Source organism: Mesoplodon bidens (assembly GCF_964165515.1).
Source record: "Mesoplodon bidens genome assembly, chromosome: 7".
Classification (NCBI taxonomy): domain Eukaryota; kingdom Metazoa; phylum Chordata; class Mammalia; order Artiodactyla; family Ziphiidae; genus Mesoplodon; species Mesoplodon bidens.
The window spans coordinates 99,562,800-99,587,493 of record NC_138164.1 but is presented as its reverse complement, the minus strand read 5'-3'; the positions used below and the strand labels follow the sequence as shown (position 1 = coordinate 99,587,493).

The 24,694-nt window shown below is 41.9% G+C and overlaps 1 protein-coding gene across 1 annotated transcript; it reads right to left on the bottom strand.

Moving 5' to 3' along the window:
- Positions 1–2,459: 2,459 nt before the first annotated feature.
- LOC308620824 (E3 ubiquitin-protein ligase RNF113A-like) lies at positions 2,460–14,654 on the bottom strand (the record flags this gene model as incomplete). The annotated part of the gene is made up of 4 exons (XM_081240717.1): positions 2,460–3,415; positions 10,288–10,430; positions 13,631–13,695; positions 14,544–14,654. The coding sequence occupies 4 exons, from the start codon at positions 14,652–14,654 to the stop codon at positions 2,460–2,462; spliced, it is 1,275 nt and encodes a 424-aa protein (XP_081096843.1).
- Between the last annotated feature and the right edge of the window lie 10,040 nt (positions 14,655–24,694).

Below are 24,694 nucleotides of genomic sequence, written 5' to 3'. Positions count from 1 at the left end.
TTTGGAACAGTATGTGTGGGTGCATATGGGACACGTGTAATCTCAACACACATGGGATGTTGGACAGGCAGGAGTGATGTGAGGCAGATTCTGCCCTGCTTCATGCTCCTAAAGTGTTGAGGCTTAGTTCTTTCCTTGGTTGGCCTTAAATGGTGTTAGAGATTGATGTCTGTGGACTCCATAGGACAAGATAATGGTTTCTACAGATTCAGCTGATGATGGTCTCCTTTCAAGCAGCCTCTGAAGGCATTGTGCTTTCCTTTCATGATTGGCTATATCTTCCACTGATCCTCAATTGACAGCTTTACAGAATATTTTTTTGAACCGAGTGCCTGTTTGCTTTATGATGTAACCATCACCAGCAAGACTGTAGCCCCAGATCTGAGGAAACTAGAATGCAGGTTTGGGATCCGGGAGTCCTGACCTTCCTTCTTTTGCCCTGTGGGCTCCCACCGTGCCTTCACTTCCAATTGTCTCTTCTCCTACTCCACTAGTGCAAGGAAGATCATCAAGTTCAGTGGCTAAGTAAACATCCTACCAGAAGCAAAATATCAACATGACCTTCTTGCGGCCATCATCAAACTTTACCAATCATTGTCTTGAGTGTTCCCTTGGTTTCGGAGAGAGGAAGCCCCTTCTTTCCTTCCCTTAGAGAGAGGGGAAAGAAGGAAAAATAGCTTCTATTTACAAACAAAAGACAACTTATAACTTCCTTTCATCCACATATAAATCAGAGGTTTAGGGGAAAGGTAGTGTCAGTTTTGTTGAAATTGCATCTCTCTGCAAGCTCTGAAGGGAGTGACAGCTGGAGGTTTCTGATCTTGAATGTGTGTTTCTTGGATCTGTTTTTCTCAGCCAAGTCCTGGTTTTCCTAACATCATCCTTTCATATAATTAACTCAACTTGATACACAGATTGATGAGTTTGGAGATATACATCCTTAAAACCACGATCACAATATATGCCGTAAACATGTCCATCACCTCCAAAAGTTTCCTTCTGCCTTCTTTATTTGTAATAATAGTAATAAAGGCTGTGTCAATTTACATTCCCACTAACAGTGTACAAGACTTCGCTTTTCTCCATACCCCCCCAACACTTGTTATCTCTCGTCTTTCATAATAGCTATTCCAACAGGTGTGAGGTGTGCCTCATTATGGTCTTGATTTGTATTTTCCTGATGATTAGTGGTACTGAGCACTTTTTCATATACCTGTTGGTCAGTTGTTTGTCATATCTATTCACTTCCTTTACCCATTTTAAAATCGTTTTCTTTGCTATTGAGTAGTATGAGTTCCTTATATATTTTGGTTATTAACCCTTTTTAGATATATTTTCTCCCATTTAGTAGGTTATCTTTTTATTTTGTTGGCTGATTCCTTTGCTGTGAAGAAACTTTTTAGTTTGATGTAGTCCACTTATCTACTTCTGATTTTGTTGCATGTGCTTTTGGTGTCATATCTAAGAAATCATCATCAAAATTAACGTCAAAACATTTCCCCTTTTGTTTTCTTCTAGGAGTTTTATGATTTCAGGTCTTTAATGCTTAAGTCTTTAATCCATTTTGAGTTGACTTTTGTGTATGGTAAGATAGGGGTCCAATTTCTTTTCCATGTTGCTATTCAGTCTTCCAACACCATTTACTGCAAAGACTATCATTTCTCATTGTGTATTCTTGGCTCTTTTGTTGTAAATTAATTGACCATATATGCATGGGTTTATTTCTGGGGTCTCTATTCTGTTCCACTGATTTTTGTGTCTGTTCTTATGCCAATACCATACTGCTTTGATTACTATAGCTTTGTACTATAGTTTGAAATCAGGACATGCAATGCCTCCAGCTTTGTTCTTCTTTCTTAAGATTGCTTTGCCTATTTGGGTTCTTCTGTGGTTCCATACAAATTTTAGATGTTAATTCTATTCTGTGAAAAATGCCATTGGGAACTTGATAGGGATTGCATAGAATCTGTGGATCACTTTAGGTGGTATGGAGGTTTTAACAATAATAATTCTTCTGATCCTTGAGCATGGAATATCTTTCCACTTATTTGTGTCATCTTCAACTACTTTTATTAATGTCTTATTGTTTTCAGTGTACAGATCTTTCATCATTTTGGTTGAATTTATTCCTAAGTATTTTATTCTATTTATCATATTTCAAATGGGATTGTTTGCTTAATGTCTCTTTCTGATAGTTCATTGTTAGTGTATAAAAATGTGACTGATTTTTGTATATTGATATTCTATGCTGCAACTTCAGTGGATTCAGGACTGTCATAACAAAGTACCAACAACTGAGTGGCCCAGAACTATAGAAATTTATTATCTCACAGTTCTGTAGGCAGGAAGACAGATTAAGGTGCTGACAAGGCCATGCCCTCTCTGAAGGTACTAAGGAAGGACTTGTTTCCCCCCCACCAAAACAACATTTATTTTGAGATTTGAGAATAATGGGAAAATTAAGTAGTAATGGGAATTGGACCCTCATCGGGGTCTTCTGGGAAATCAGAAGCACCACCCTCTTCTGCAGATCTGTGCTTCTTTAGTTTAGCAGTCAATTCTTTCGCTGGATTGAAGATGCCATTGGTCTGCTGGTCACAGACATAGCAGCGCGGGGTGGTGCAGAAATGCTGCAGCGCACAGCTCTCGCAGAAATAATGCCTGCACTTGGCGACAACTGGGTTTTGGAAGGTCTGGTGACAGATGAAACACTTGAACGGTATTTCCTCCTCATTGCTTCCCACTTCATAGTTTTCATCCTCATGGACACCATAGCGACCCTCGTCAAGCTCACGTTCGATCTGCCAGCCATGTTTGTAATCTGAACGGTCATGGAGGAATTTGCAGCTGTCTCCAAAGCCGCAAAAGCCAGTCTCCTTGTAGTCCTTACAAATGTCGGGCTGGTAATCCCAGCGCACGGTGGCACGCAGATGTTCGGGAGCTCGGATGGGGCCTTTCCTCACCATCTTGGAGGAAGCATTGCCCATAGATGTATCCTTGGGCTTCATGTACTTCTGATAATTATTGATTCCCCGATAGATCTTGTCATCTTCCTTGTGCCTCAGCTCCTCCTGGATCTTCTGGCTGCGCTCAAAGATGGCTTGTGCGTCACGCTCCTTCTCTGTGTCTAGCTCGTAGACAGCAGTCGCACCCATATCCTCTGGCCCCACGGGTTTCCCTGAGCGAGTGGACTTATAGACCGCGCCGAGACTCTCGGGCTCGTTCTCCTCCTCCTGGCTACTGTGGTCACCGTAAGTTGCCTTCTGTTTACCACCGCCAGGGGTCTTCTGTATCATCGGATTGTGGGTCTCCTGCTTCTTTTCCCGGCTAACCACAGTGCTGCCTTCGTCACTGCTGCTGCTGTTGTCTCCGGACTCTTGGTGGCAGATCGGGTGCTTTCTGAGACCTGTAGCCCCTTTTCGCCCAGGCTTTTTTTTTTTTTTTTAATTTTTTAAATTAGTTTCTGCTTTATAACAAAGTGAATCAGTCATACATATACATCTGTTCCCACATCCCTTCCCTCATGCATCTCCCTCCCTCCCACCCTCCCCATCCCACCCCTCCAGGCGGTCACAAAGCACCGAGCTGATCTCCCTGTGCTCTGCGGCTGCTTCCCACTATCTATCTACCTTACGTTTGGTAGTGTATATATGTCCATGCCTCTCTTTCGCTTTATCACAGCTTACCCTTCCCCCTCCCCATATCCTCAAGTCCATTCTCAAGTAGGTCTGTGTCTTTATTCCCGTTTTGCCCCTAGGTCCTTCATGACTTTTTTTTTTTTTAAATTCCGTATATATGTGTTAGCATATGGTATTTGTCTTTCTCTTTCTGACTTACTTCACTCTGTATGACAGACTCTAGGTCTATCCACCTCATTACAAATAGCTCAGTTTCGTTTCTTTTTATGGCTGAGTAATATTCCATTGTATATATGTGCCACATCTTCTTTATCCATTCATCCGATGATGGACACTTAGGTTGTTTCCAGCTCCGGGCTATTGTGAATAGAGCTGCAATGAACATTTTGGTACATGTCTCTTTTGGAATTATGGTTTTCTCAGGGTATATGCCTAGTAGTGGGATTGCTGGGTCATATGGTAGTTCTATTTGTAGTTTTTTAAGGAACCTCCATACTGTTCTCCATAGTGGCTCTACCAATTCACATTCCCACCAGCAGTGCAAGAGTGTTCCCTTTTTTCCACACCCTCTCCAGCATTTATTGTTTCTAGATTTCTTGATGATGGCCATTCTGACTGGTGTGAGATGATATCTCATTGTAGTTTTGATTTGCATTTCTCTAATGATTAATGATGTTGAGCATTCTTTCATGTGTTTGTTGGCAGTCTGTATATCTTCTTTGGAGAAATGCCTATATAGATCTTCTGCCCATTTTTGGATTGGGTTGTTTGTTTTTTTGCTATTGAGCTGCATGAGCTGTTTATAAATTTTGGAGATTAATCCTTTATCAGTTGCTTCATTTGCAAATATTTTCTCCCATTCTGAGGGTTGTCTTTTGGTCTTGTTTATGGTTTCCTTTGCTGTGCAAAAGCTTTGAAGTTTCATTAGGTCCCATTTGTTTATCTTTGTTTTTATTTCCATTTCTCTAGGAGGTGGGTCCAAAAGGATCTTGCTGTGATTTATGTCATAGAGTGTTCTACCTATGTTTTCCTCTAAGAGTTTGAGAGTTTCTGGCCTTACATTTAAGTCTTTAATCCATTTTGAGCTTATTTTTGTGTATGGTGTTAGGGAATGATCTAATCTCAAACTTTTACATGTCCCTGTCCAGTTTTCCCAGCACCACTTATGGAAGAGGCTGTCCTTTCTCCACTGTACATTCCTGCCTCCTTTATCAAAGATAAGTTGGCCATATGTGCGTGGGTTTATCTCTGGGCTTTCTATCCTGATCCACTGATCTATCTTTCTGTTTTTATGCCAGTACCACACTGTCTTGATTACTGTAGCTTTGTAGTATAGTCTGAAGTCAGGGAGCCTGGTTCCTCCAGCTCCGTTTTTCGTTCTCAAGATTGCTTTGGCTATTCGGGGTCTTTTGTTTTTCCAAACAAATTTTGAAATTTTTTGTTCTAGTTCTGTGAAAAATGCCAGTGGTAGTTTGATAGGGATTGCATTGAATCTGTAGATTGCTTTGGGTAGTAGAGTCATTTTCACAATATTGATTCTTCCAATCCAGGAGCATGGTATATCTCTCCATCTATTTGTATCATCTTTAATTTCTTTCATCAGTGTCTTATAATTTTCTGCATACAGGTCTTTTGTCTCCTTAGGTAGGTTTATTCCTAGATATTTTATTCTTTTTGTTGCAATGGTAAATGGGAGTGTTTTCTTGATTTCATTTTCAGATTTTTCATCATTACTGTACAGGAATGCCAGAGATTTCTGTACATTAATTTTGTATCCTGCTACTTTACCAAATTCATTGATTAGCTCTAGTAGTTTTTCGGTAGCATCTTTAGGATTCTCTATGTATAGTATCATGTCATCTGCAAACAGTGACAGCTTTACTTCTTCTTTTCCAATTTGGATTCCTTTTATTTCCTTTTCTTCTCTGATTGCTGTGGCTAGAACTTCCAAAACTATGTTGAATAAGAGTGGTGAGAGTGGGCAGCCTTGTTTTTTTTTTTTTTTTTTTTTTTTTTTTTTTTTTTTTTTGCGGTAGGCGGGCCTCTCACTGTTGTGGCCTCTCCCCTTGCAGAGCACAGGCTCCGGATGCGCAGGCTCAGCAGCCATGGCTCACGGGCCCAGCCGCTCTGCGGCATGTGGGATCTTCCCAGACCGGGGCACGAACCCGTGTCCCCTGCATCAGGCAGGCGGACTCTCAACCACTGCGCCACCAGGGAAGCCCGGCAGCCTTGTTTTGTTCCTGATCTTAGTGGAAATGTTTTCAGATTTTCACCATTGAGGACAATGTTGGCTGTGGGTTTGTCATATATGGCCTTTATGATGTTGAGGAAAGTTCCCTCTATGCCTACTTTCTGCAGGGTTTTTATCATAAATGGGTGTTGAATTTTGTCGAAAGCTTTCTCTGCATCTATTGAGATGATCATATGGTGTTTCTCCTTCAACTTGTTAATATGGTGTATCACATTGATTGATTTGCATATATTGAAGAATCCTTGCATTCCTGGAATAAACCGCACTTGATCATGGTGTATGATCCTTTTAATGTGCTGTTGGATTCTGTTTGCTAGTATTTTGTTGAAGATTTTTGCATCTATGTTCATAAGTGATATTGGCCTGTAGTTTTCTTTCTTTGTGACATCCTTGCCTGGTTTTGGTATCAAGGTGATGGTGGCCTCGTAGAATGAGTTTGGGAGTGTTCCTTCCTCTGATATTGTTTGGAAGAGTTTGAGAAGGATGGGTGTTAGCTCTTCTCTAAATGTTTGATAGAATTCGCCTCTGAAGCCATCTGGTCCTGGGCTTTTGTTTGATGGAAGATTTTTAATCACAGTTTCAATTTCAGTGCTTGTGATTGGTCTATTCATATTTTCTATTTCTTCCTGAGTCAGTCTTGGCAGGTTGTGCATTTCTAAGAATTTGTCCATCTCTTCCAGGTTGTCCATTTTATGGGCATAGAGTTGCTTGTAGTAATCTCTCATGATCTTTTGTATTTCTGCAGTGTCAGTTGTTACTTCTCCTTTTTCATTTCTAATTCTATTGATTTGAGTCTTCTCCCTTCTTTTCTTGATGAGTCTGGCTAATGGTTTATCAATTTTGTTTATCTTCTCAAAGAACCAGCTTTTAGTTTTATTGATCTTTGCTATCGTTTCCTTCATTTCTTTTTCATTTATTTCTGATCTGATTTTTATGATTTCTTTCCTTCTGCTAACTTTGGGATGTTTTTGTTCTTCTTTCTCTAATTGCTTTAGGTGCATGGTTAGGTTGTTTATTCGAGATGTTTCCTGTTTCTTAAGGTGGGATTGTATTGCTATAAACTTCCCTCTTAGAACTGCTTTTGCTGCATCCCATAGGTTTTGGGTCGTCGTGTCTCCATTGTCATTTGTTTCTAGGTATTTTTTAATTTCCTCTTTGATTTCTTCAGTGATCACTTCGTTATTAAGTAGTGTATTGTTTAGCCTCCATGTGTTTGTATTTTTTACAGCTCTTTTCCTGTAATTGATATCTAGTCTCATAGCATTGTGGTCAGAAAAGACACTTGATACAATTTCAATTTTCTTAAATTTACCAAGGCTTGATTTGTGACCCAAGATATGATCTATCCTGGAGAATGTTCCATGAGCACTTGAGAAAAATGTGTATTCTGTTGTTTTTGGATGGAATGTCCTATAAATATCAATTAAGTCCATCTTGTTTAATGTATCATTTAAAGCTTGTGTTTCCTTATTTATTTTCATTTTGGATGATCTGTCCATTGGTGAAAGTGGGGTGTTAAAGTCCCCTACTATGATTGTGTTACTGTCAATTTCTCCTTTTATGGCTGTTAGTATTTGCCTTATGTATTGAGGTGCTCCTATGTTGGGTGCATAAATATTTACAATTGTTATATCTTCTTCTTGGATCGATCCCTTGATCATTATGTAGTGTCCTTCTTTGTCTCTTCTAGTAGTCTTTATTTTAAAGTCTATTTTGTCTGATATGAGAATTGCTACTCCAGCTTTCTTTTGGTTTCCATTTGCATGGAATATCTTTTTCCATCCCCTTACTTTCAGTCTGTATGTGTCTCTAGGTCTGAAGTGGGTCTCTTGTAGACAGCATATATATGGGTCTTGTTTTTGTATCCATTCAGCCAATCTGTGTCTTTTGGTGGGAGCATTTAGTCCATTTACATTTAAGGTAATTATCGATATGTATGTTCCTATTCCCATTTTCTTAATTGTTTTGGGTTCGTTATTGTAGGTCTTTTCCTTCTGTTGTGTTTCTTGCCTAGAGAAGTTCCTTTAGCATTTGTTGTAAAGCTGGTTTGGTGGTGCTGAACTCTCTCAGCTTTTGCTTGTCTGTAAACGTTTTCATTTCTCCCTCAAATCTGAATGAGATCCTTGCTGGGTAGAGTAATCTTGGTTGCAGGTTTTTCTCCTTCATCACTTTAATTATGTCCTGCCACTCCCTTCTGGCTTGTAGAGTTTCTGCTGAGAGATCAGCTGTTATCCTGATGGGGATTCCTTTGTGTGTTATTTGTTGTTTTCCCCTGCTGCTTTTAATAGGATTTCTTTGTGTTTAATTTTTGACAGTTTGATTAATATGTGTCTTGGCGTATTTCTCCTTGGATTTATTCTGTATGGGACTCTCTGTGCTTCCTGGACTTGATTAACTATTTCCTTTCCCATATTAGGGAAGTTTTCAACTCTAATCTCTTCAAATATTTTCTCAGTCCCTTTCTTTTTCTCTTCTTCTTCTGGAACCCCTATAATTCGAATGTTGCTGCGTTTAATGTTGTCCCAGAGGTCTCTGAGACTGTCCTCTGTTCTTTTCATTCTTTTTTCTTTATTTTGCTCTGCAGCAGTTATTTCCACTATTTTATCTTCCACCTCACTTATCCGTTCTTCTGCCTCAGTTATTCTGCTATTGATCCCATCTAGAGTATTTTTTATTTCATTTATTGTGTTTTTAATCGATGCTTGATTCATCTTTAGTTCTTCTAGGTCCTTGTTAACTGTTTCTTGCATTTTGTCTATTCTATTTCCAAGATTTTGGATCTGGGAAATAGAATCTTGGATCATCTTTACCATCATTATTCTGAATTCTTTTTCAGGTAGACTGCCTATTACCTCTTCATTTGTTAGGTCTGGTGGGTTTTTATCTTGCTCCTTCTCCTGCTGTGTGTTTTTCTGTCTTCTCATTTTGCTTATGTTACTGTGTTTGGGGTCTCCTTTTTGCAGGCTGCAGGTTCGTAGTTCCCGTTGTTTTTGGTGTCTGTCCCCAGTGGCTAAGGTTGGTTTAGTGGGTTGTGTAGGCTTCCTGGTGGAAGGTACTAGTGCCTGTGTTCTGGTGAATGAGGCTGGATCTTGTCTTTCTGGTGGGCAGGTCCACGTCTGGTGGTGTGTTTTGGGTTGTCTGTGGACTTTTTATGATTTTAGGCCACCTCTCTGCTAATGGTGGCGTTGTGTTCCTGTCTTGCTAGTTGTTTGGCATAGGGTGTCCAGCACTGTAGCTTGCTGGTCGTTGAGTGAAGCTGGGTGCTGGTATTGAGATGGAGATCTCTGGAAGATTTTCGCCGTTTGATATTATGTGGAGCTGGGAGGTCTCTTGTGGACCAGTGTCCTGAAGTTGGCTCTCCCACCTCAGAGGCACAGCACTGACTCCTGGCTCCTCAATTTGGGATGATTTGTTGTCTATTCATGTATTCCACAGATGCAGGGTACATCAAGTTGATTGTGGAGCTTTAATCCGCTGCTTCTGAGGCTGCTGGGAGAGGTTTCCCTTTCTCTTCTTTGTTCTCACAGCTCCTGGGTCTCAGCTTTGGATTTGGCCCCGCCTCTGCGTGTAGGTCGCGGAGGGCGTCTGTTCTTCGCTCAGACAGGACAGGGTTAAAGGAGCAGCCTCTTCGGGGACTCTGGCTCACTCAGGCCGGGCGGGAGGGAGGGGCACGGAGTGCGGGGCGAGCCTGCAGCGGCAGAGGTCGGCGTGACGTTGCACCAGCTCGAGGCGCGCCGTGAGTTCTCCCAGGGAAGCCGCCCCTGGATCCCGGGACCCCGGCAGTGGCGGGCTGCACAGGCTCCCGGAAGGGCGGTGTGGACAGTGACCTGCGCTCGCACACAGGCTTCTTGGCGGCGGCAGCAGCAGCCCCAGCGTCCCACGCCCGTCACTGGGCTCCGCGCTTTCAGTTGTGAGTCGCGCCCGTCTGTGGAGCCCCTTTAAGCAGCGCTCTTGATCCCCTCTCCTCGCGCACCAGGAAACCAAGAGAGAAGAAAAAGTCTCTTGCCTCTTCAGCAGCTCCAGAGTTTTCCCGGACTCCCTGCCGGATAGCTGTGGCACATTAGCCCCCTTCAGGCTGAGTTCTCGCCGCCAGCCCCAGTCCTTTCCCTGCGCTCTGACCGAAGCCCGAGCCTCAGCTTCCAGCGCCGCCTGCCCTGGCGGGCGAGCAGACAAGCCTCTCGGGCTGGTGAGTGCCGCTCGGCACCGATCCTCTGTGCGGGAATCTCTCCGCTTTGCCCTACCCAGGTATGTGGGGAATTTCTTGCCTTTTGGGAGGTCTGGGGTCTTCTGCCAGCGTTCAGTAGGTGTTCTGTAGGAGTTGTTCCACGTGTAGCTGTATTTTTGGTGTATCCGTGGGGAGGAAGGTGATCTCCGCGTCTTACTCTTCCGCCATCTTACCCGGAAGTCGCCCAGGCTTTTTGAAAAGAAAGGTGCACATCTGGTCTGTCATCTTTCCTGGAAAAAGTTGCTCTACCGTTTTAAGAGTCTCGGGCTCCCAAAGGGCTGTGGCCTGCTGGGTGGCGCGGGGCTTCTTCACGTCACTGCACGTAGTGCGCTCCGCCGCGAGTGGGTGCAAAATCGGTTGCGGAAAAAGGAGTGTCCATGGACACTGCGGGAGCACGAGTGGCCGTAGTTCTTTGACTTGTGGTAGCATAACTCCAATGTTCACATGGCTTTATCCCTGTGTGTTTGTCTGTCTTTTCACATGGTGTTCTTTATATCAGGACAACAGTCATATTGAATTAGGGACCCATCCTACTCCAGTTTGATCTCATCTTAACTAATTACATCAGCAATGATCCCATTTCCAAATCAGGTCGCATTCGGAAGTAATGGGAGCTAGGGCTTCAACATATAAATTTGCGGAGGCGGGGTGCTCAATTCAACCCATAGCACATCTGTTAGAACACCTGTTACAACTTATTATTATTATGATTAGTTTATTTACATGTCTTTATTCCTTAACTCCTCTGCAGAATATAAATTCTTTCAGGGATTCCTCCTTAATCATTAAAACAAAAAAAAAAAATCCCAGTGCTTAGCACATTGCCTGATACAGAAGAAGGTAAAATACTAGTTGTATGGCTATTTTAAGTGGTAGACTCTGATAATCTAAGGTCTGGGATTTTTATTCTCCCTTTATTATAATGACATCTAATATTTACCCCAAACTCTAGTTATTTGGTTGCCCCAAATAAGGTATTACTTATTTTTTTGGCAGGTAGTTGATACGGCTTTAATTAAATCTAATGGGACAATGTGATAGATTAAACCAGACATTTCTTCATGCCATTTGGTGATCTGACCAAGGAAATCAGTCTTTAAAAATTCCTTAAGGCACTTTCATTTCATTTAATGATCAAATTAGAGATTGATGTATTTAACCTCAATATCTTCTGTATTCTGTTACCTGCTTTGATTTGAATTTAGAAGTGATCGAACACAGGAGGTCATTAGATGCATGACTGCACATTCTGGTTCTGTGAATTCATGTTCAAGTCTGATGCTCGAAAATCAGTTCACCGTAAGCTTTGGATGTGAGACTGTATTTTGTATTTATCTTTCCCTTATGGTTACCCATCATCTGACCCATTTCTTCTTATGTTTGGGGAATCTCCCTGTTCCCATTCTGAATCTTGTTGAGACATTGAGATGCCTCCTACTACAGAAGCTGAAAATGCCCAGTCCTTACTTTCCTAGCCTTTACTGCAATTTAGGACTCTTGAGGAACTCTCTGGCTGCAGTGGTACAGGAAGATCAGAAACTGCAGTAATAATGGTGGCAGTCAGTGCTTGGTAATACAATACTGTGTTTGGTAGAAGAGCCAATGGTGTCTTCCCCAGACCAATGATGTGGCATGTTTTGTATGTTGCTTCTGGCTGCAGATCTTCAACAGGGCTGCTGTGTTGCAATGCACACCATACATGGCTGGCCTTGAACCTGGTTCTTCAATCATCCTGGTGAGTCTGAGACATGTGCTACCCTTTGAATAAATTCCTGGCCCCTATCATTCCCAGTCAATGATAACGTCTTCAATTTTCAACTAAAAACCTTGACAAGTACAAGGATATTCATTATTTAACTGATGTACCTATAATTAAATATTAGATGTGTGGACCAAAATAAGTTGTTCAGTCTTATGTTTGTCATGAAGATTAGTCTTGTACATCAGCTTCTATGCTGGCTTTGATGGATACTTTTTTTGTTCATTTTCTAAGTCTCATTTACTTTTCAATAAATATTTTTTGAGTGCCTGAGTGTTAGTTCCTATGGCTACCCTAACAAATTACCACAAACTTGGTGGCTTAAAGAAATATAAATGTATTCTCTTATATTTCTGGAAGCCAGAAGTCCAGAATCAGTTTCACTGGGCTAAAGTCAAGGTGTTGGCAGGGCTGGTTCCTTCTGGAAGCTCTAGAGAATGTGTTCCCTCGTCTTTTCTAGCTTCTGAAAGCTGCCTGCATTCCTTGGCTTGTGAGCTCTTCCTTGCATTATTCCAACTTCTTGCTTTTGATGTCACATTGCCTTCTCATATTCTGTAGTCAAATCTCCCCTTGCCTTCCTCTTATAGGGACATTCGTGATTATATTTAGGCCCCACCCATATATCCAGGATAATCTTCCCATCTCAAGATCCTTAACTTAATCACATCTTTGGAGTTGCTTTTGCCATTTAAGGTAACGTTCACAGCTTCCAGGGATTAGGACCTGGTTATCTTTGGGAGCTATTAGTCAGCCTAATACACTATTCTATGCACTACGCATTGAGAATACAAGGTGAAAAAGATAAATGTTTCTTCTGCCCTTATGAGGTTAGTGGGATACACACATTTAAGTAAAAATTACAGAAATAATTCTACAAGTTTGCTTATGATAAGTACTCAAAGGAGAAATACAAGATGGGATGGGAGAATATAATGGACTGACCTGGCAGAGACTAGGGAGGTTATGGAAAATTTTTCTAAAAAATAATATTAGCTAACACTATGTGCTAGCACTTTGCTCAGTGGGTTACATATATTCATTAATTTAATCTTCACCACTAATCTATGAGGCAGATACTTATACTATCTCAAGATTAATAAACTGAGACACAGATACTATAAATAGCCTGCTTAAGAGTCTGTGGCTACTAACTGGCAGGGGAAGAAACATTGAATGGTCCTTAAATGAAGTGGATTTCAGTTGTGTTGCCTGCCTACCCTTATTGTGTAAATTGTGTCCTGATTTTCTTTGGAGAAATTTCTGTTCCCTTATTGTACCCAAACACTCTGCCCTCCCCTAGTTAGGGGTGGGCACATGTCCCAACCTAGGGGTGACTCTCCAGCAAAACAAAACAAAACAAAAAGCTGAGGATGATCCCTTTTCCAGAATAGACTGCCCATCATTTCCTACCATCTTAATTGCTTAGGCTTCCTTGGCTTCTGTTATTTTCCAGCTGTGTCTTTAAAGTAATTATTATTTTTTAAATTAATTTATTTATTTGGTTGCACCAGGTCTTAGTTGCGGCATGCGGGCTCCTTAGTTGCGGCTCTTGGGCTCCTTAGTTGCAGCTCGCCAGCTCCTTAGTTGCAGCATGCAAACTCTTAGTTTTGACATGCATGTGGGATCAAGTTCCCTGATCAGGGAACAAACCCAGGCCCCTTGCATGGGGAGCATGGGGTCTTATCCACTGCACCACCAGGGGAGTCCCAAAGTAATTATTTTTTTAATAGTCTTTGATTGTGTGAGCTACCTCCTACCTTTCCAATAAATTCATTTCCTGCTTAAGTTTCTGCTGGTGTCTGTTGCTTACAACCAGAGCATTCTAAGAACAAGGAGGAATTAGGGAGGTGAAGATGAGAGGAGGCAAACAATTCCAAGGTTGAGGGTAGAGTGTGTACCTGAGGTGATAAGCTACTTGTATTTCTAAAGCATTTTGAGAAAGCCATGTGGCTGGAGCTACTGTGGTAGAGAGTGGCATGAAATGAAATTCAAAAGCTTTGCAGGGGCCAGATACACAAACACATGCCATGTGAGGATTTGGGGCTTTATCCTCAGAGTAATATTTTGTTACTGTCTTATTTCATTTTTGTTTTTTTAAAGCAAGACATTTATAACTAATGTATTTTGGCAGCTGGACTCAGTGAGGTACAAGCAGAAAGCAAATTTATTCTTTCTTATCACTTTCTGTTAAACTTGCTCCATTAAGTCATTTTTTCCTAGATTCAGGATGAAATCTTGGCTAGGGTGCATGAGTTTTCTGATTCCTCTTAGAATGAATAAATGTCTGTCTCTTTTAGGTTATGAAATGTAAGGTTCAGTCTAATATCAGAACTCCACATTTTCATCCAATTATAAAATTCTCTCATTACCTTAGCCAAGGCCTAAGGCAGGCTTCAAACCTGCTTTAAGGGAGGGGTGTGATCATCTGCTTCTCCACATAGCTTTTCTCTTCCCTCTCTTCCGCTGAATGTGCCACCTCTGGCTCCTCCAGGGTTGCAGGTAGAGGAGGGATGAGGTTATCCCTTTCCTGGGAGGTTTCTGTAATGTACCTGCAATTTCTTTGTTGCCCACAGTGCTTCTCTTTCTGGAGGTTAGTGATCTCCCCTACCCCTCTACTTCCAAGCCCTGACCTCTGCCAGTTCACATTCAGCTTCTTTCTGCTGGGCTTACCTTCACCCCCAAGTGGTCCTTTTCCAGGAGACTCAGGGCTGGTGGAGACAGCAGGCAGCCTGCAGCAGGAGGCAGGTTCACTGTGTCACTAAACTCTAGGAGTGTAATCATTTTTCATACAGTCTCAACTACTCTCCACTCTGCCATTAGGCTGACCAAACTCTCGCTTTTAGACTTTTTCAGGCATGTTTCCCATAACTGTCTCTGTGTTATCCCAGATCCCAGGGGCCAGTGCCAAGCTCTCTAAATGCTTCTTCTGAAGCTCCCCCACGCTTGGAAATTGCCTGGGATTCACCAAAGTTTTCCTAATCACTCCTCAATTGGCCAGTCAACCTCATCGGGCCTATTGCAAGCCTTGTTTTGGACCATCATCTTTGCAAACCTAGCCCCTTGTTCTACAGTGTGAGCGTAATTGACATCTATTATTCTTAGTTTGGAGGCTTCAGTCCAAACAGACAATAGGAAAAGTGCCATTTTAATATTCTCTTGCAAAGTGATATATATGATCAGATATTTATTATTCGCATAATTTTAATGAATATAGTCTCCAGTCACATTACTTCCCCAGCCCCCATATAAAACAAACAAAACACTGATCATTCTTATATTTAAAAATCAGAATATTTTCTAAATTGGACCAGATTTGAGTTCCTTTACCCTAGACAGTATTAAATTAGTCAAACAATTCCCTCCTCAGTATTCAGCAGGAAGTGAGGGGCCTTTTATCTCCTTTTGGTTTGAAAAAAACTCAACTAGCTGTCAAACACTTGAATGTGGACCAAACATTTAAACATTCAGTGAAAATTTGGATGTGTTTCATACAGCACTCAGCAAAGTAGAAAGCCCTCTGACCACTTTCAAAATAATCCAAGCAAATAGCAATTAGGGATATATTCTACGTCTTTTTGCTCACAGCTCACCAGGACATAATGTGAGCTCCCATGCATATTGGGAGGGAAATGGAAGGCACTTAGGTTGTTCCGTACTTTGATATGTGACTGGCAGGGTTGCAAATAATGTGCCTGCAAAAGAAAGTTGCTTCCCTTTCTGACTTACTTCACTCTGTATGACAGACTTTAGGTCCATCCACCGTATGCTAACACATATATATGGAATCTAAGAAAAAAAAAAAAAGGTCATGAAGAACCTAGGGGTAAGACGGGAATAAAGACACAGACCTACTAGAGAATGGACTTAAGGATATGGGGAGGGGGAAGGGTAAGCTGTGACAAAGTGAGAGAGTGGCATGGACATATATACAGTACCAAACTCAAAATAGATAGCTAGTGGGAAGCAGCCGCATAGCACAGGGAGATCAGCTCGGTGCTTTGTCACCACCTAGAGGGGTGGGATAGGGAGGGTGGGAGGGAGGGAGACACAAGAGGATAGAATAGAATAGGGGGTTATGCTTTTCAAACAGCCTTCACGTTGCCTTCTGTGATGTAAGTATTATTATTCCCAATTTACATGTGAGCAAACTGAGATTCAAGAAAGATCACTGTCTCTCACAGATATAGGAGACAAACTTGTGGCTACCAAAGGGGAGAGGGAACGAGAGACAAATTAGGGGTATAGGTTTAACAGAAACAGTGAGTAAAATAGATAAGCAACAAGGTTATACTGAATAGCACAGGGAATTATAGCCATTATCTTGTAATAACCTATAATGGAGTATAATCTGCAAAAATACTGAATTGCTATGCAGTACACCTGAAATTAACATAATATTGTAAATCAACTATACTTCACTTAAAAAAAGATCACTGTCTTGACCCACATTACCCAGTAATTAAGAGCTTGAACTCATTTTTTTTTTGTCTCCAGATTTAAGACTTTTCCCACTATCCCCTACTAATGAGGATAAGGTTTTATTTTTATTCTCCTTGATTACATGCTTTTAAGAAATGTGAGCATCAAAGCAAACATTTGCTAGATAAGTCTCAGAGGCTGCAGTCCTGTCAGCATTCAGCAGTATCCTTTGGGGTAATTTTTCCAGTTCAGATGCACCCTCACTTGAATCATTTATGCTATATTTTCTTTTTTTTAACATTGCAATAAAGCATTTATCAAGGAGTTATTAGAATTCTTCAAAGATTTTAGAATCCTTGGGAAACATTGCAAAACAAATATCCACAGGTTTGGAAATAGAAATTACAGTTAACCATTGTCAATGGAAAAAAAACACTATTTTTATATGTACCACTTATTAATGAGGTATGCTTTATTTTCTAAGTAAGAAACTTTACGTGATGGACAAGTTTCTTTTTTTAATTAGTATGGATACTGAGGTAATAGTGTATGTTAAAATATGTTGGTTTTCTTTGGAAAACTCATGTATTGAAACATGGCTAGACTATTTATGAAATTGGCTTCTCTTTGAAAATGATAGTCTTTCCTCAAAGAAAATAAATATTTTTATTCATAGAATGTAGGCTATAGTGTAGAGGCAAGAGTATGGGCTTTGTTGTCAGACAGACCTGAGTTCGAATACAGACTTCTCCTTACTGATGTCTTTGTGGTTTGAAGTAAATTGCTTGTCATCTCTTAGCCTCAGTTTCCTCATCTATAAAATGGGGGTAATGAGACTTGCATGATAATAAATCTAAAGCATATAGCACATAGAAATCCCTCAAAAATGTTAATTGATTTACATACCTCTTGTGGTAAAAATCTACTATCCATTAGGTAATATAATTACCTATTTTTATTATTATATGAGAGAGTGGGAAAGTACATTCACTTAACTTGCAGAAAAGAAAAGCCTAGGTAGATGGGCTTTGGTAATGTTCATTCGTTTATTCATTTACTAATTCAGTCACACAGAGTAATTTCTCTAAAACACAAAACTTATTACTGGCTCTACTTAAGACTGGTCAAAGGCTCCCTAGCCTCAGTCAGTTTCCTTATCTGAAAAAGGACAAAATAATAGTATTTAAGAGAGCAGTTGGGCACATTAAATGTGAATCTTAATGTATATGAAGCACGCATTGTCTGGCATGAAGTAACTACTCAGAAAACTGTTGAGTGGTGTAGTTATTTATTATTTATTTTTTTGGCCACGCCGTGCGGCACATGGGATCTTAGTTCCTTGACCAGGGATCTAACCTGCACCCCCTGCAGTGGAAGTGCAGAGTCCTAATCACTGGACTGCCAGGGAACTCTGGTACAGTTATTTTTTATTAAAAAAAATAAAAACAATTATAAATATTTAAAAGTTATTTTTATTTTTTATCGTTACTGCAACCAAAGCGTTTTCATATACATTAGCCTCATTTGTGCTACACAGTAGTCCTATGTTATTTTTATTCTTCTTATTTTACAAATGAGAAGTAAACTGATTTGAACAGGTCACAAGGTTAGCAGGTTATCAGACTTCAAGTGGATGTTTTCCCTGCTACCATGGCTTCCTTTCTGATTCATGTACCTCTCAGGGACCCATCCCTGGGTCCCTGAAAATTCCATCTCTTGGGTAAATCTTTCTTTTTGAAAGACTCCTGCTGAAATGTCTACCAAAGTGGAGTTAGTTACCTGCTATACCTTATCATCTATGAACACGTCACAGCTGATTGTCAGAAGGGTTGGGTTGGGTTTTCAGGTGAGCTAGCTCATCCCTCACAGAGCAGAAGACAGTTAGTCAGTCCTGGTTGCAGTAGAGGAGATAAAAGAAGGTCCAGGAACTCTGGTATCCCACCCAGCAAAGACAGGCTTGGGTGCAGTCTGCAGCAGGTGGGGAGGAGGGAGATTTCCCACTCTTACCTATAAAATCGAGAGAATAATGGTTGCTTTACAGGGCTGTTGTGAGGATAAATGAGGTAACAGTAATAGCTCACATTTATTAAGCAAATACCATGTACATGTATTACCTCAGTCCTCCCAACAACAGTTTGAGTGAGCTCTAGTGTTATCCCATTTCTCAGAAAACTGAGGCAAAGAGAGGTTATTCTCCTAGCTGGTTCTCTGCCACCTAGGTGAATAAGAGCCCAGCCTCTGTTTTCTGAGATAGCATATGGAAAACCCCTGACCAGTGGGGGATTAACTAGGAACTTGCCCTTTCAAGGCACTGAGTCTACTTTATATTCATAATTTTATAGCTTTTTTCTAAAAAAGGCCATCTGAAATCAGATAAGCTTCAAACGCAGGTCTGCCTGTGAGCCTAAGAGTAGTGGGTACTTAAAAGAAGTGAGCTGCCTTCTTGCCTAGATGGTGGAGTCTCAAAGCAGGAGAAAGACGATGAGGAGACAAAGTGTGACCTGGACCGCTGGCGAGTCATGGTTGGGAGTGGGAGATATTAACCCCCTTCTTTTGCGGACCCTCTTCCTAACACAAGTTGTTACTCCCATCAAAGGGCTCTGTGAAAGCATGAACTGAAGATTCTCTTCCAAGCAGTGCCTTGGGGCTGCCTGAAGGCTTCGCTGAGCTTTGCTGATTTTCTGGAGCTCAATTTATAGCCAGCCAGTGAGTGGAGCTAAAGCTTCACAAGAAGCTGCTAGTCCAGCAGACCTGCTTGGGAATTCCTGCCTGACCGTTTCCTCCATGTGTGTCCAGCTCCTTCCTCACCTCCCATAAACAGTCCCGCTGAGAAGCTTATCTCAGCCCAGTGGAGCGGAGGGTCACACTTCCAGATAGCCTCTTTGTGTCACATGCGGCCCACTCCTCCCCCACTTTGGTCTCCTTTCTCAGCCCTGGCCCCTGGCATTCTCAGGGCTAAATCCATGCAGTGTCTGCTGGGTTTTATTAAACTCCCTAGCCTGGAGAGAAATGGAGCTGAAAAGATCCTTTCTCTTGTTCTTGGAGTGAGCATACACAGGCATTTTAACCCCTTAAACTGAGCAGGTTGTTTAAACCAGTGGTTGCAAACTCAGATGCCTGGGGGGGCCAGGCAGGAAACATCCAGAGTGGTGAGCTGGGTGAAGACAATAGAGACAGGTAGGGACTATGGCTTTCTCAGCAGCTACCCAGCCCCAGTCGTTGTAGCCTGGTGGAAATGCAGGTTGAGGGTTGTCTGATTCTCTGATAGTCTAGGAGTAAGTGTAGAGCTGGATTTTGGGTGAAATTTCCCAATTTTTAAAACACTTTCTGAGTCAAACAAAATGCTTCTGTGGACTTGTTTAGCATATGGGCTGCCGGTGTAAGAACGCTGATTTCAGCCATGAGGAGAAGTCCTGGCTTTGGCTACTTTTTCTTCACTTCTCGCTGCTGCTCTGCCCTATTTGATTTCAGTGCAAGTGGCTGTCAGCCAGGAGACCTTGCTGGGCTGAGGGAGAAGCTGTGTGGAAGGTGTTTGGATCTTTCTTGGTGAAACCTGAGCACAGCGTTTGCTTGTTCTTTGATTCTGTCCATTCATTCATTCAGTCATTATTCAACAAATACTGACGGGGTATTTTAGACTCATACTCTACTGTAGGGGTGCAGCAGTGAGCATAGCACTGCTTTCAAGGAACTCACAGTCTCAGAGGAGAAGTGAGCAAAACTGGTACTCTTAATAATTCAGCATGGTCTGGGCTTTAATAGCTGCCTATGAGACACATAAGAACATGGACAGCAGAATTCTAAGCTCTGCCTGAGGGGATGAGGAAAGAATCCTTGGAAGATGCAGGGAGGTGTGAAGGCGAAAGCAGGGCAGGACAGGGGCAATGGATCTGAAGGCTGACTGAACAGGTAGAGTAGGTATGGGGGGTTGGGAGGGCCTTCCCAATAAGGGGAAACAGGGTGAGCTGGGCTGAGTGGTGTGGTGGCGCATAGTACACTGGGAAATATCAAGTGTTCAGTGTGTGGGGGGGTGCTGGTTTGGAGTGGCTGCAGAAGATGCTGGAAGGGTGGTCTGGGGCCAGGTTGGGAATGGTCCCATGAGAATCTTAAGGACTCTACCTGGTAATCTCTGGGGAGCTAGTGAAGTTGTATAAACAGGGAGTGCTGTGCCATATCTGTTTCAGAAAGATCATTCTGGTTCCAGTGAGAAGCATGATTTGGAAAGGCAGACCAGGGGAATTGTGGGCGTCATGGGGTAGGATAAGAATTGGAGAAGGAGGAAGGTCAACATGTCAGGAGAGTGGTTCTCAGTCCTGGCTGCGACACCGATGGTTAAGCTCATCCCAGCCTAGGGAAATCAGAAGTTCTGGATCCCAGCCGTGGGATTCAAAACTCTCTGAGCGATTGGGTATCACTGAACTTGGAGAAGGTTGCCGGGTGGGGGAAATGTCTCCGGGAGAGAGCAAGCTGAAGTTACTTGGAATCCTTGTGTCTCAGATTGAGCCCTTATTCAGTCCAATAGCTCAATTTGACAGATGAGCAACTGAAGCCCTAAAGAGGCATTTGCTGTTACATTAGATAAAGAAACTTTAAAAAAAATTAAATAATTGATAAATACTTTGTGTAGGAAGGAGCCTGGGATTTGAATGGCTCTGTTTTAAATTCTGCCAGGGTTACTCATCAGCTATGATAAGCTGGACAAGTCATTGATCTCTCAGTCTTATTTTCTCATCTATAAAACGGAATTATTAATACTTGCCTTTGAAAGTCATGGTGAGGGCCCATCATCGTAAAACATGTAGCACAGTGCTTGGTCCACAGTGGTAAAATGATGAATAAATGTTACTACTGTTCTGATGATTACAGTTACGAGAGATCAACTTCATGTGTCAGCTGTGGTTTCTGGACTACTGTGCTAAAAAGCCTCCAGGGATAGGATGGTCAGAAACAAGGAGGGGGGGAGTGTCAGAAAGAATTCTTAAGGGAGCTTTGTTATGAGCAGAGATTAAATGGAAAAAGCAGATTAGATTTAAACTCCCTTCCATAACTGATCCCCTACACTTAGTTTTCTAAAGTGTGTGCTATTAGTCATTATTCTATGCTGCCTCCTCATGCACAATTGCTTCTCTTTCTTTGAGACATAATTTTAGTTTTGAAATAGTTTTAAGACTTACCAGAAGTTGCAAAAATGGTTATAGTTTCTGTGTACTTTTCACCCAGCTTCACCCTATGATAATATCTTGTATAACCATGGTTCTGCTTATTTAGTTATTAATTTTTTTACAGAACTGTACTCATACTACTATTGTTTCTTACTCCTTTCTCAACATAATTGTCTGCTCACTTTCCTTTATCATAAATTCATGATAAACATGTATTTCAATGTCTTGATGTTTCATCCTCTAATTTAAACAACTTTCTTACTGTTGGACGGGTGATGATATTCCAACCAATTACATAGGTCATTTCTGCTGTTTTGTCATAGTATTGCTGGTGAGCATCTTTGTATATGAGGCTATTTTCATATTCAGGATTATTTCATTAGGATGGATTACTGAAGGTAGAATTGTTGGGTCAGAGAATCTGAATGGGTGAAAGTTTTGGGGTACATATTTATTGGTGGTTGCTGAAGAAGAGCTGCCTGAAACGAGCTCTCAGGGCTGCTGCTCCAGAAGCTGAGGGAGGGACTCCAGGAATGAGCTTGAACTGAAAAGGCTTTAAGTACGGGGGCAGTGAGTGACTGCAGCTGAAGCTTAGCAGGAACTGGAGCAGCAGATCCCTGCTGAGGCTGAAGCACGTGGCAGCCCCTCGACTCCTGGCTGAGAAGCCCAGAGCCCCTGAGGATTTGCTGTTCTTGACTTGGCTGCCTGCTCAGTGCCATTGCTGAGACTGCCTCTCATCTCCTGTGCCCAAGCTCTGGGTTCTTTTTACCTTACCCGTTTCAGGCCATTTCACTGAAACGTGAGTAAATGATTGATCACTCTAAAGCAAGGAACAAATGGACTTGCTGCACAATCAGACCTCCTTCCAGTCAGCGCATATTTGGGCACCCGGGGGGCGGGTACAAGGTCATCAGCGTATGAGGGTTGGGATTTTCTATGCGGTGACCGGCAGAACGATCCCAGTGATTTGTCTGGGCTGCAGTTAAAGGCTGAACAGGAGCACTCTCAGGGTAGGGACTGGAAGTTTCATCTGTTATCAACGGCTCAGAGTTCCCAGGCAGGTGGAGTGGGGCCCACCAGGAGCAAGTGCTGAGGTGGCGGAGAGCGTGAACTGAATTGATGGCTAAATTCCCTCCCACTGGCTAGAACCTGGCACTTACTTGTTTTCCATACAGCATATGATAATCTCTTACCCATGAATAGTGACAAACTGCAAATTACTACCAGCTCTGCCACATTTGCTGAGCACCTACTGTGTGCCAGGCACTGTGATAAGTATTTTATACACTGTAGTTTGTATAATTGTATGTCAGTGTTTATCTCTGTTTTGGGAAGAAGAAACCTGAGGCTCGGAGAAAGTGCCAGGGTTGATCAGGTCTACCTGTGTTCTTGCCCTTGCTGCTTTAAGTTTGCTATTGCCCATGATAGGCTGAGTGTTTCATGAATGCTCTTTAAAAAAATACAATATATTTGTTTTTCTTTTCTTTTTTCCTTTAACATCTTTATTCGAGTATAATTGCTTTATAAGGTTGTGTTAGTTTCTGCTATATAACAAAGTGAATCAGCTATATGCATACATATATCCTCATATCCCCTCCCTCTTGCGTCTCCCTCCCACCTTCCTTATCCTACCCCTCTATGTGGTTGCAAAGCACCCAGCTGATTATCCAGTGCTATGCAGCTGCTTCCTACTAGCTATCTATTTTTCATTTGGTAGTGTATATACGTCAGTGTTACTTTCTCACTTCGTCCCAGTTTACCCTTCCCTCTCCCCGTGTCCTCAAGTCCATTCTCTACGTCTGTGTCTTTTTTTTTTTTCTTTTTTTGCGGTATGCGGGCCTCTCACTGTTGTGGCCTCTCCCGTTGCGGAGCACAGGCTCCGGACGCGCAGGCCCAGCGGCCATGGCTCACGAGCCCAGCCGCTCCGCGGCATATGGGATCCTCCCAGACCGGGGCACGAACCCGTATCCCCTGCATCCGCAGGCGGACTCTCAACCACTGAGCCACCAGGGCGGCCCTACGTCTGTGTCTTTATTCCTGTCCTGCCCCTAGGTTCTTCAGAATCATTTTTTTTTTTTTTTTTAGATTCCACAGATATGTGTTAGTGTACGGTATTTGTTTTTCTCTTTCTGACTTACTTCACTCTGTATGACAGACTCTAGGTCCATCCACCTCACTACAAATAACTCAAGTTTGTTTCTTTTTAAGGCTGAATAATATTCCATTGTATATATGTGCCACATCTTTATACATTCATCTGTCGATGGACACTTAGGTTGCTTCCATGTCCTGGCTATTGTAAATAGAGCTGCAATGAACATCGTGGTACATGACACTTTTTGAATTATGGTTTTCTCAGGGTATATGCCCAGTAGTGGGATTGCTGGGTCATATGGTAGTTCTATTTTTAGATTTGTAAGGAACCTCCATACTTTTCTCCATAGTGGCTGTAGCAATTTACATTCCCACCAAAAGTGCAAGAGGGTTTCCTTTTCTCCACACCCTCTACAGCATTTATTGTTTGTAGATATTTTGATGATGGCCATTCTGACTGGTGTGAAGTAATACCTCATTGTAGTTTTGACTCGCATTTCTCTAATGATTAGTGACGTTGAGCATCCTTTCTTGTGTTTCTTGGCAGTCTGTATAGATTCTTTGGCGAAAAGTCTATTTAGGTCTTCTGCCCATTTTTGGACTGGGTTGTTTTTTTTGTTTGATATTGAGCTGCATGAGCTGCTTGTATATTTTGGAGATTAATCCTTTGTCAGTTGCTTCATTTGCAAATATTTTCTCGCATTCTGAGGGTTGTCTTTTCATCTTGTTTATGGTTTTCTTTGCTGTGCAAAAGCTTTTAAGTTTCATTAGGTCCCATTTGTTTACTTTTGTTTTTATTTCCATTTCTCTAGGATGTGGTCTATGTTTCCTCTAAGATTTTTATAGTGTCTGGCCTTACATTTAGGTCTTTCATCCATTTTGAGCTGTTTTCGTGCATGGTGTTAGGGAGTGTTCTCATTATATTCTTTTACATGTAACTGTCCAGTTGTCCCAGCACCACTGATTGAAGAGGCAGTCTTACCTTCATTGTATACTCTTGCCTCCTTTATCAAAGATAAGGTGACCATAGGTGCATGGGTTTCCCTCTGGGCTTTCTATCCTGTTCCATTGATCTATATTTCTGTTTTTGTGCCAGTACCATACTGTCTTGATTACTGTAGCTTTGTAGTATAGTCTGAAGTCCAG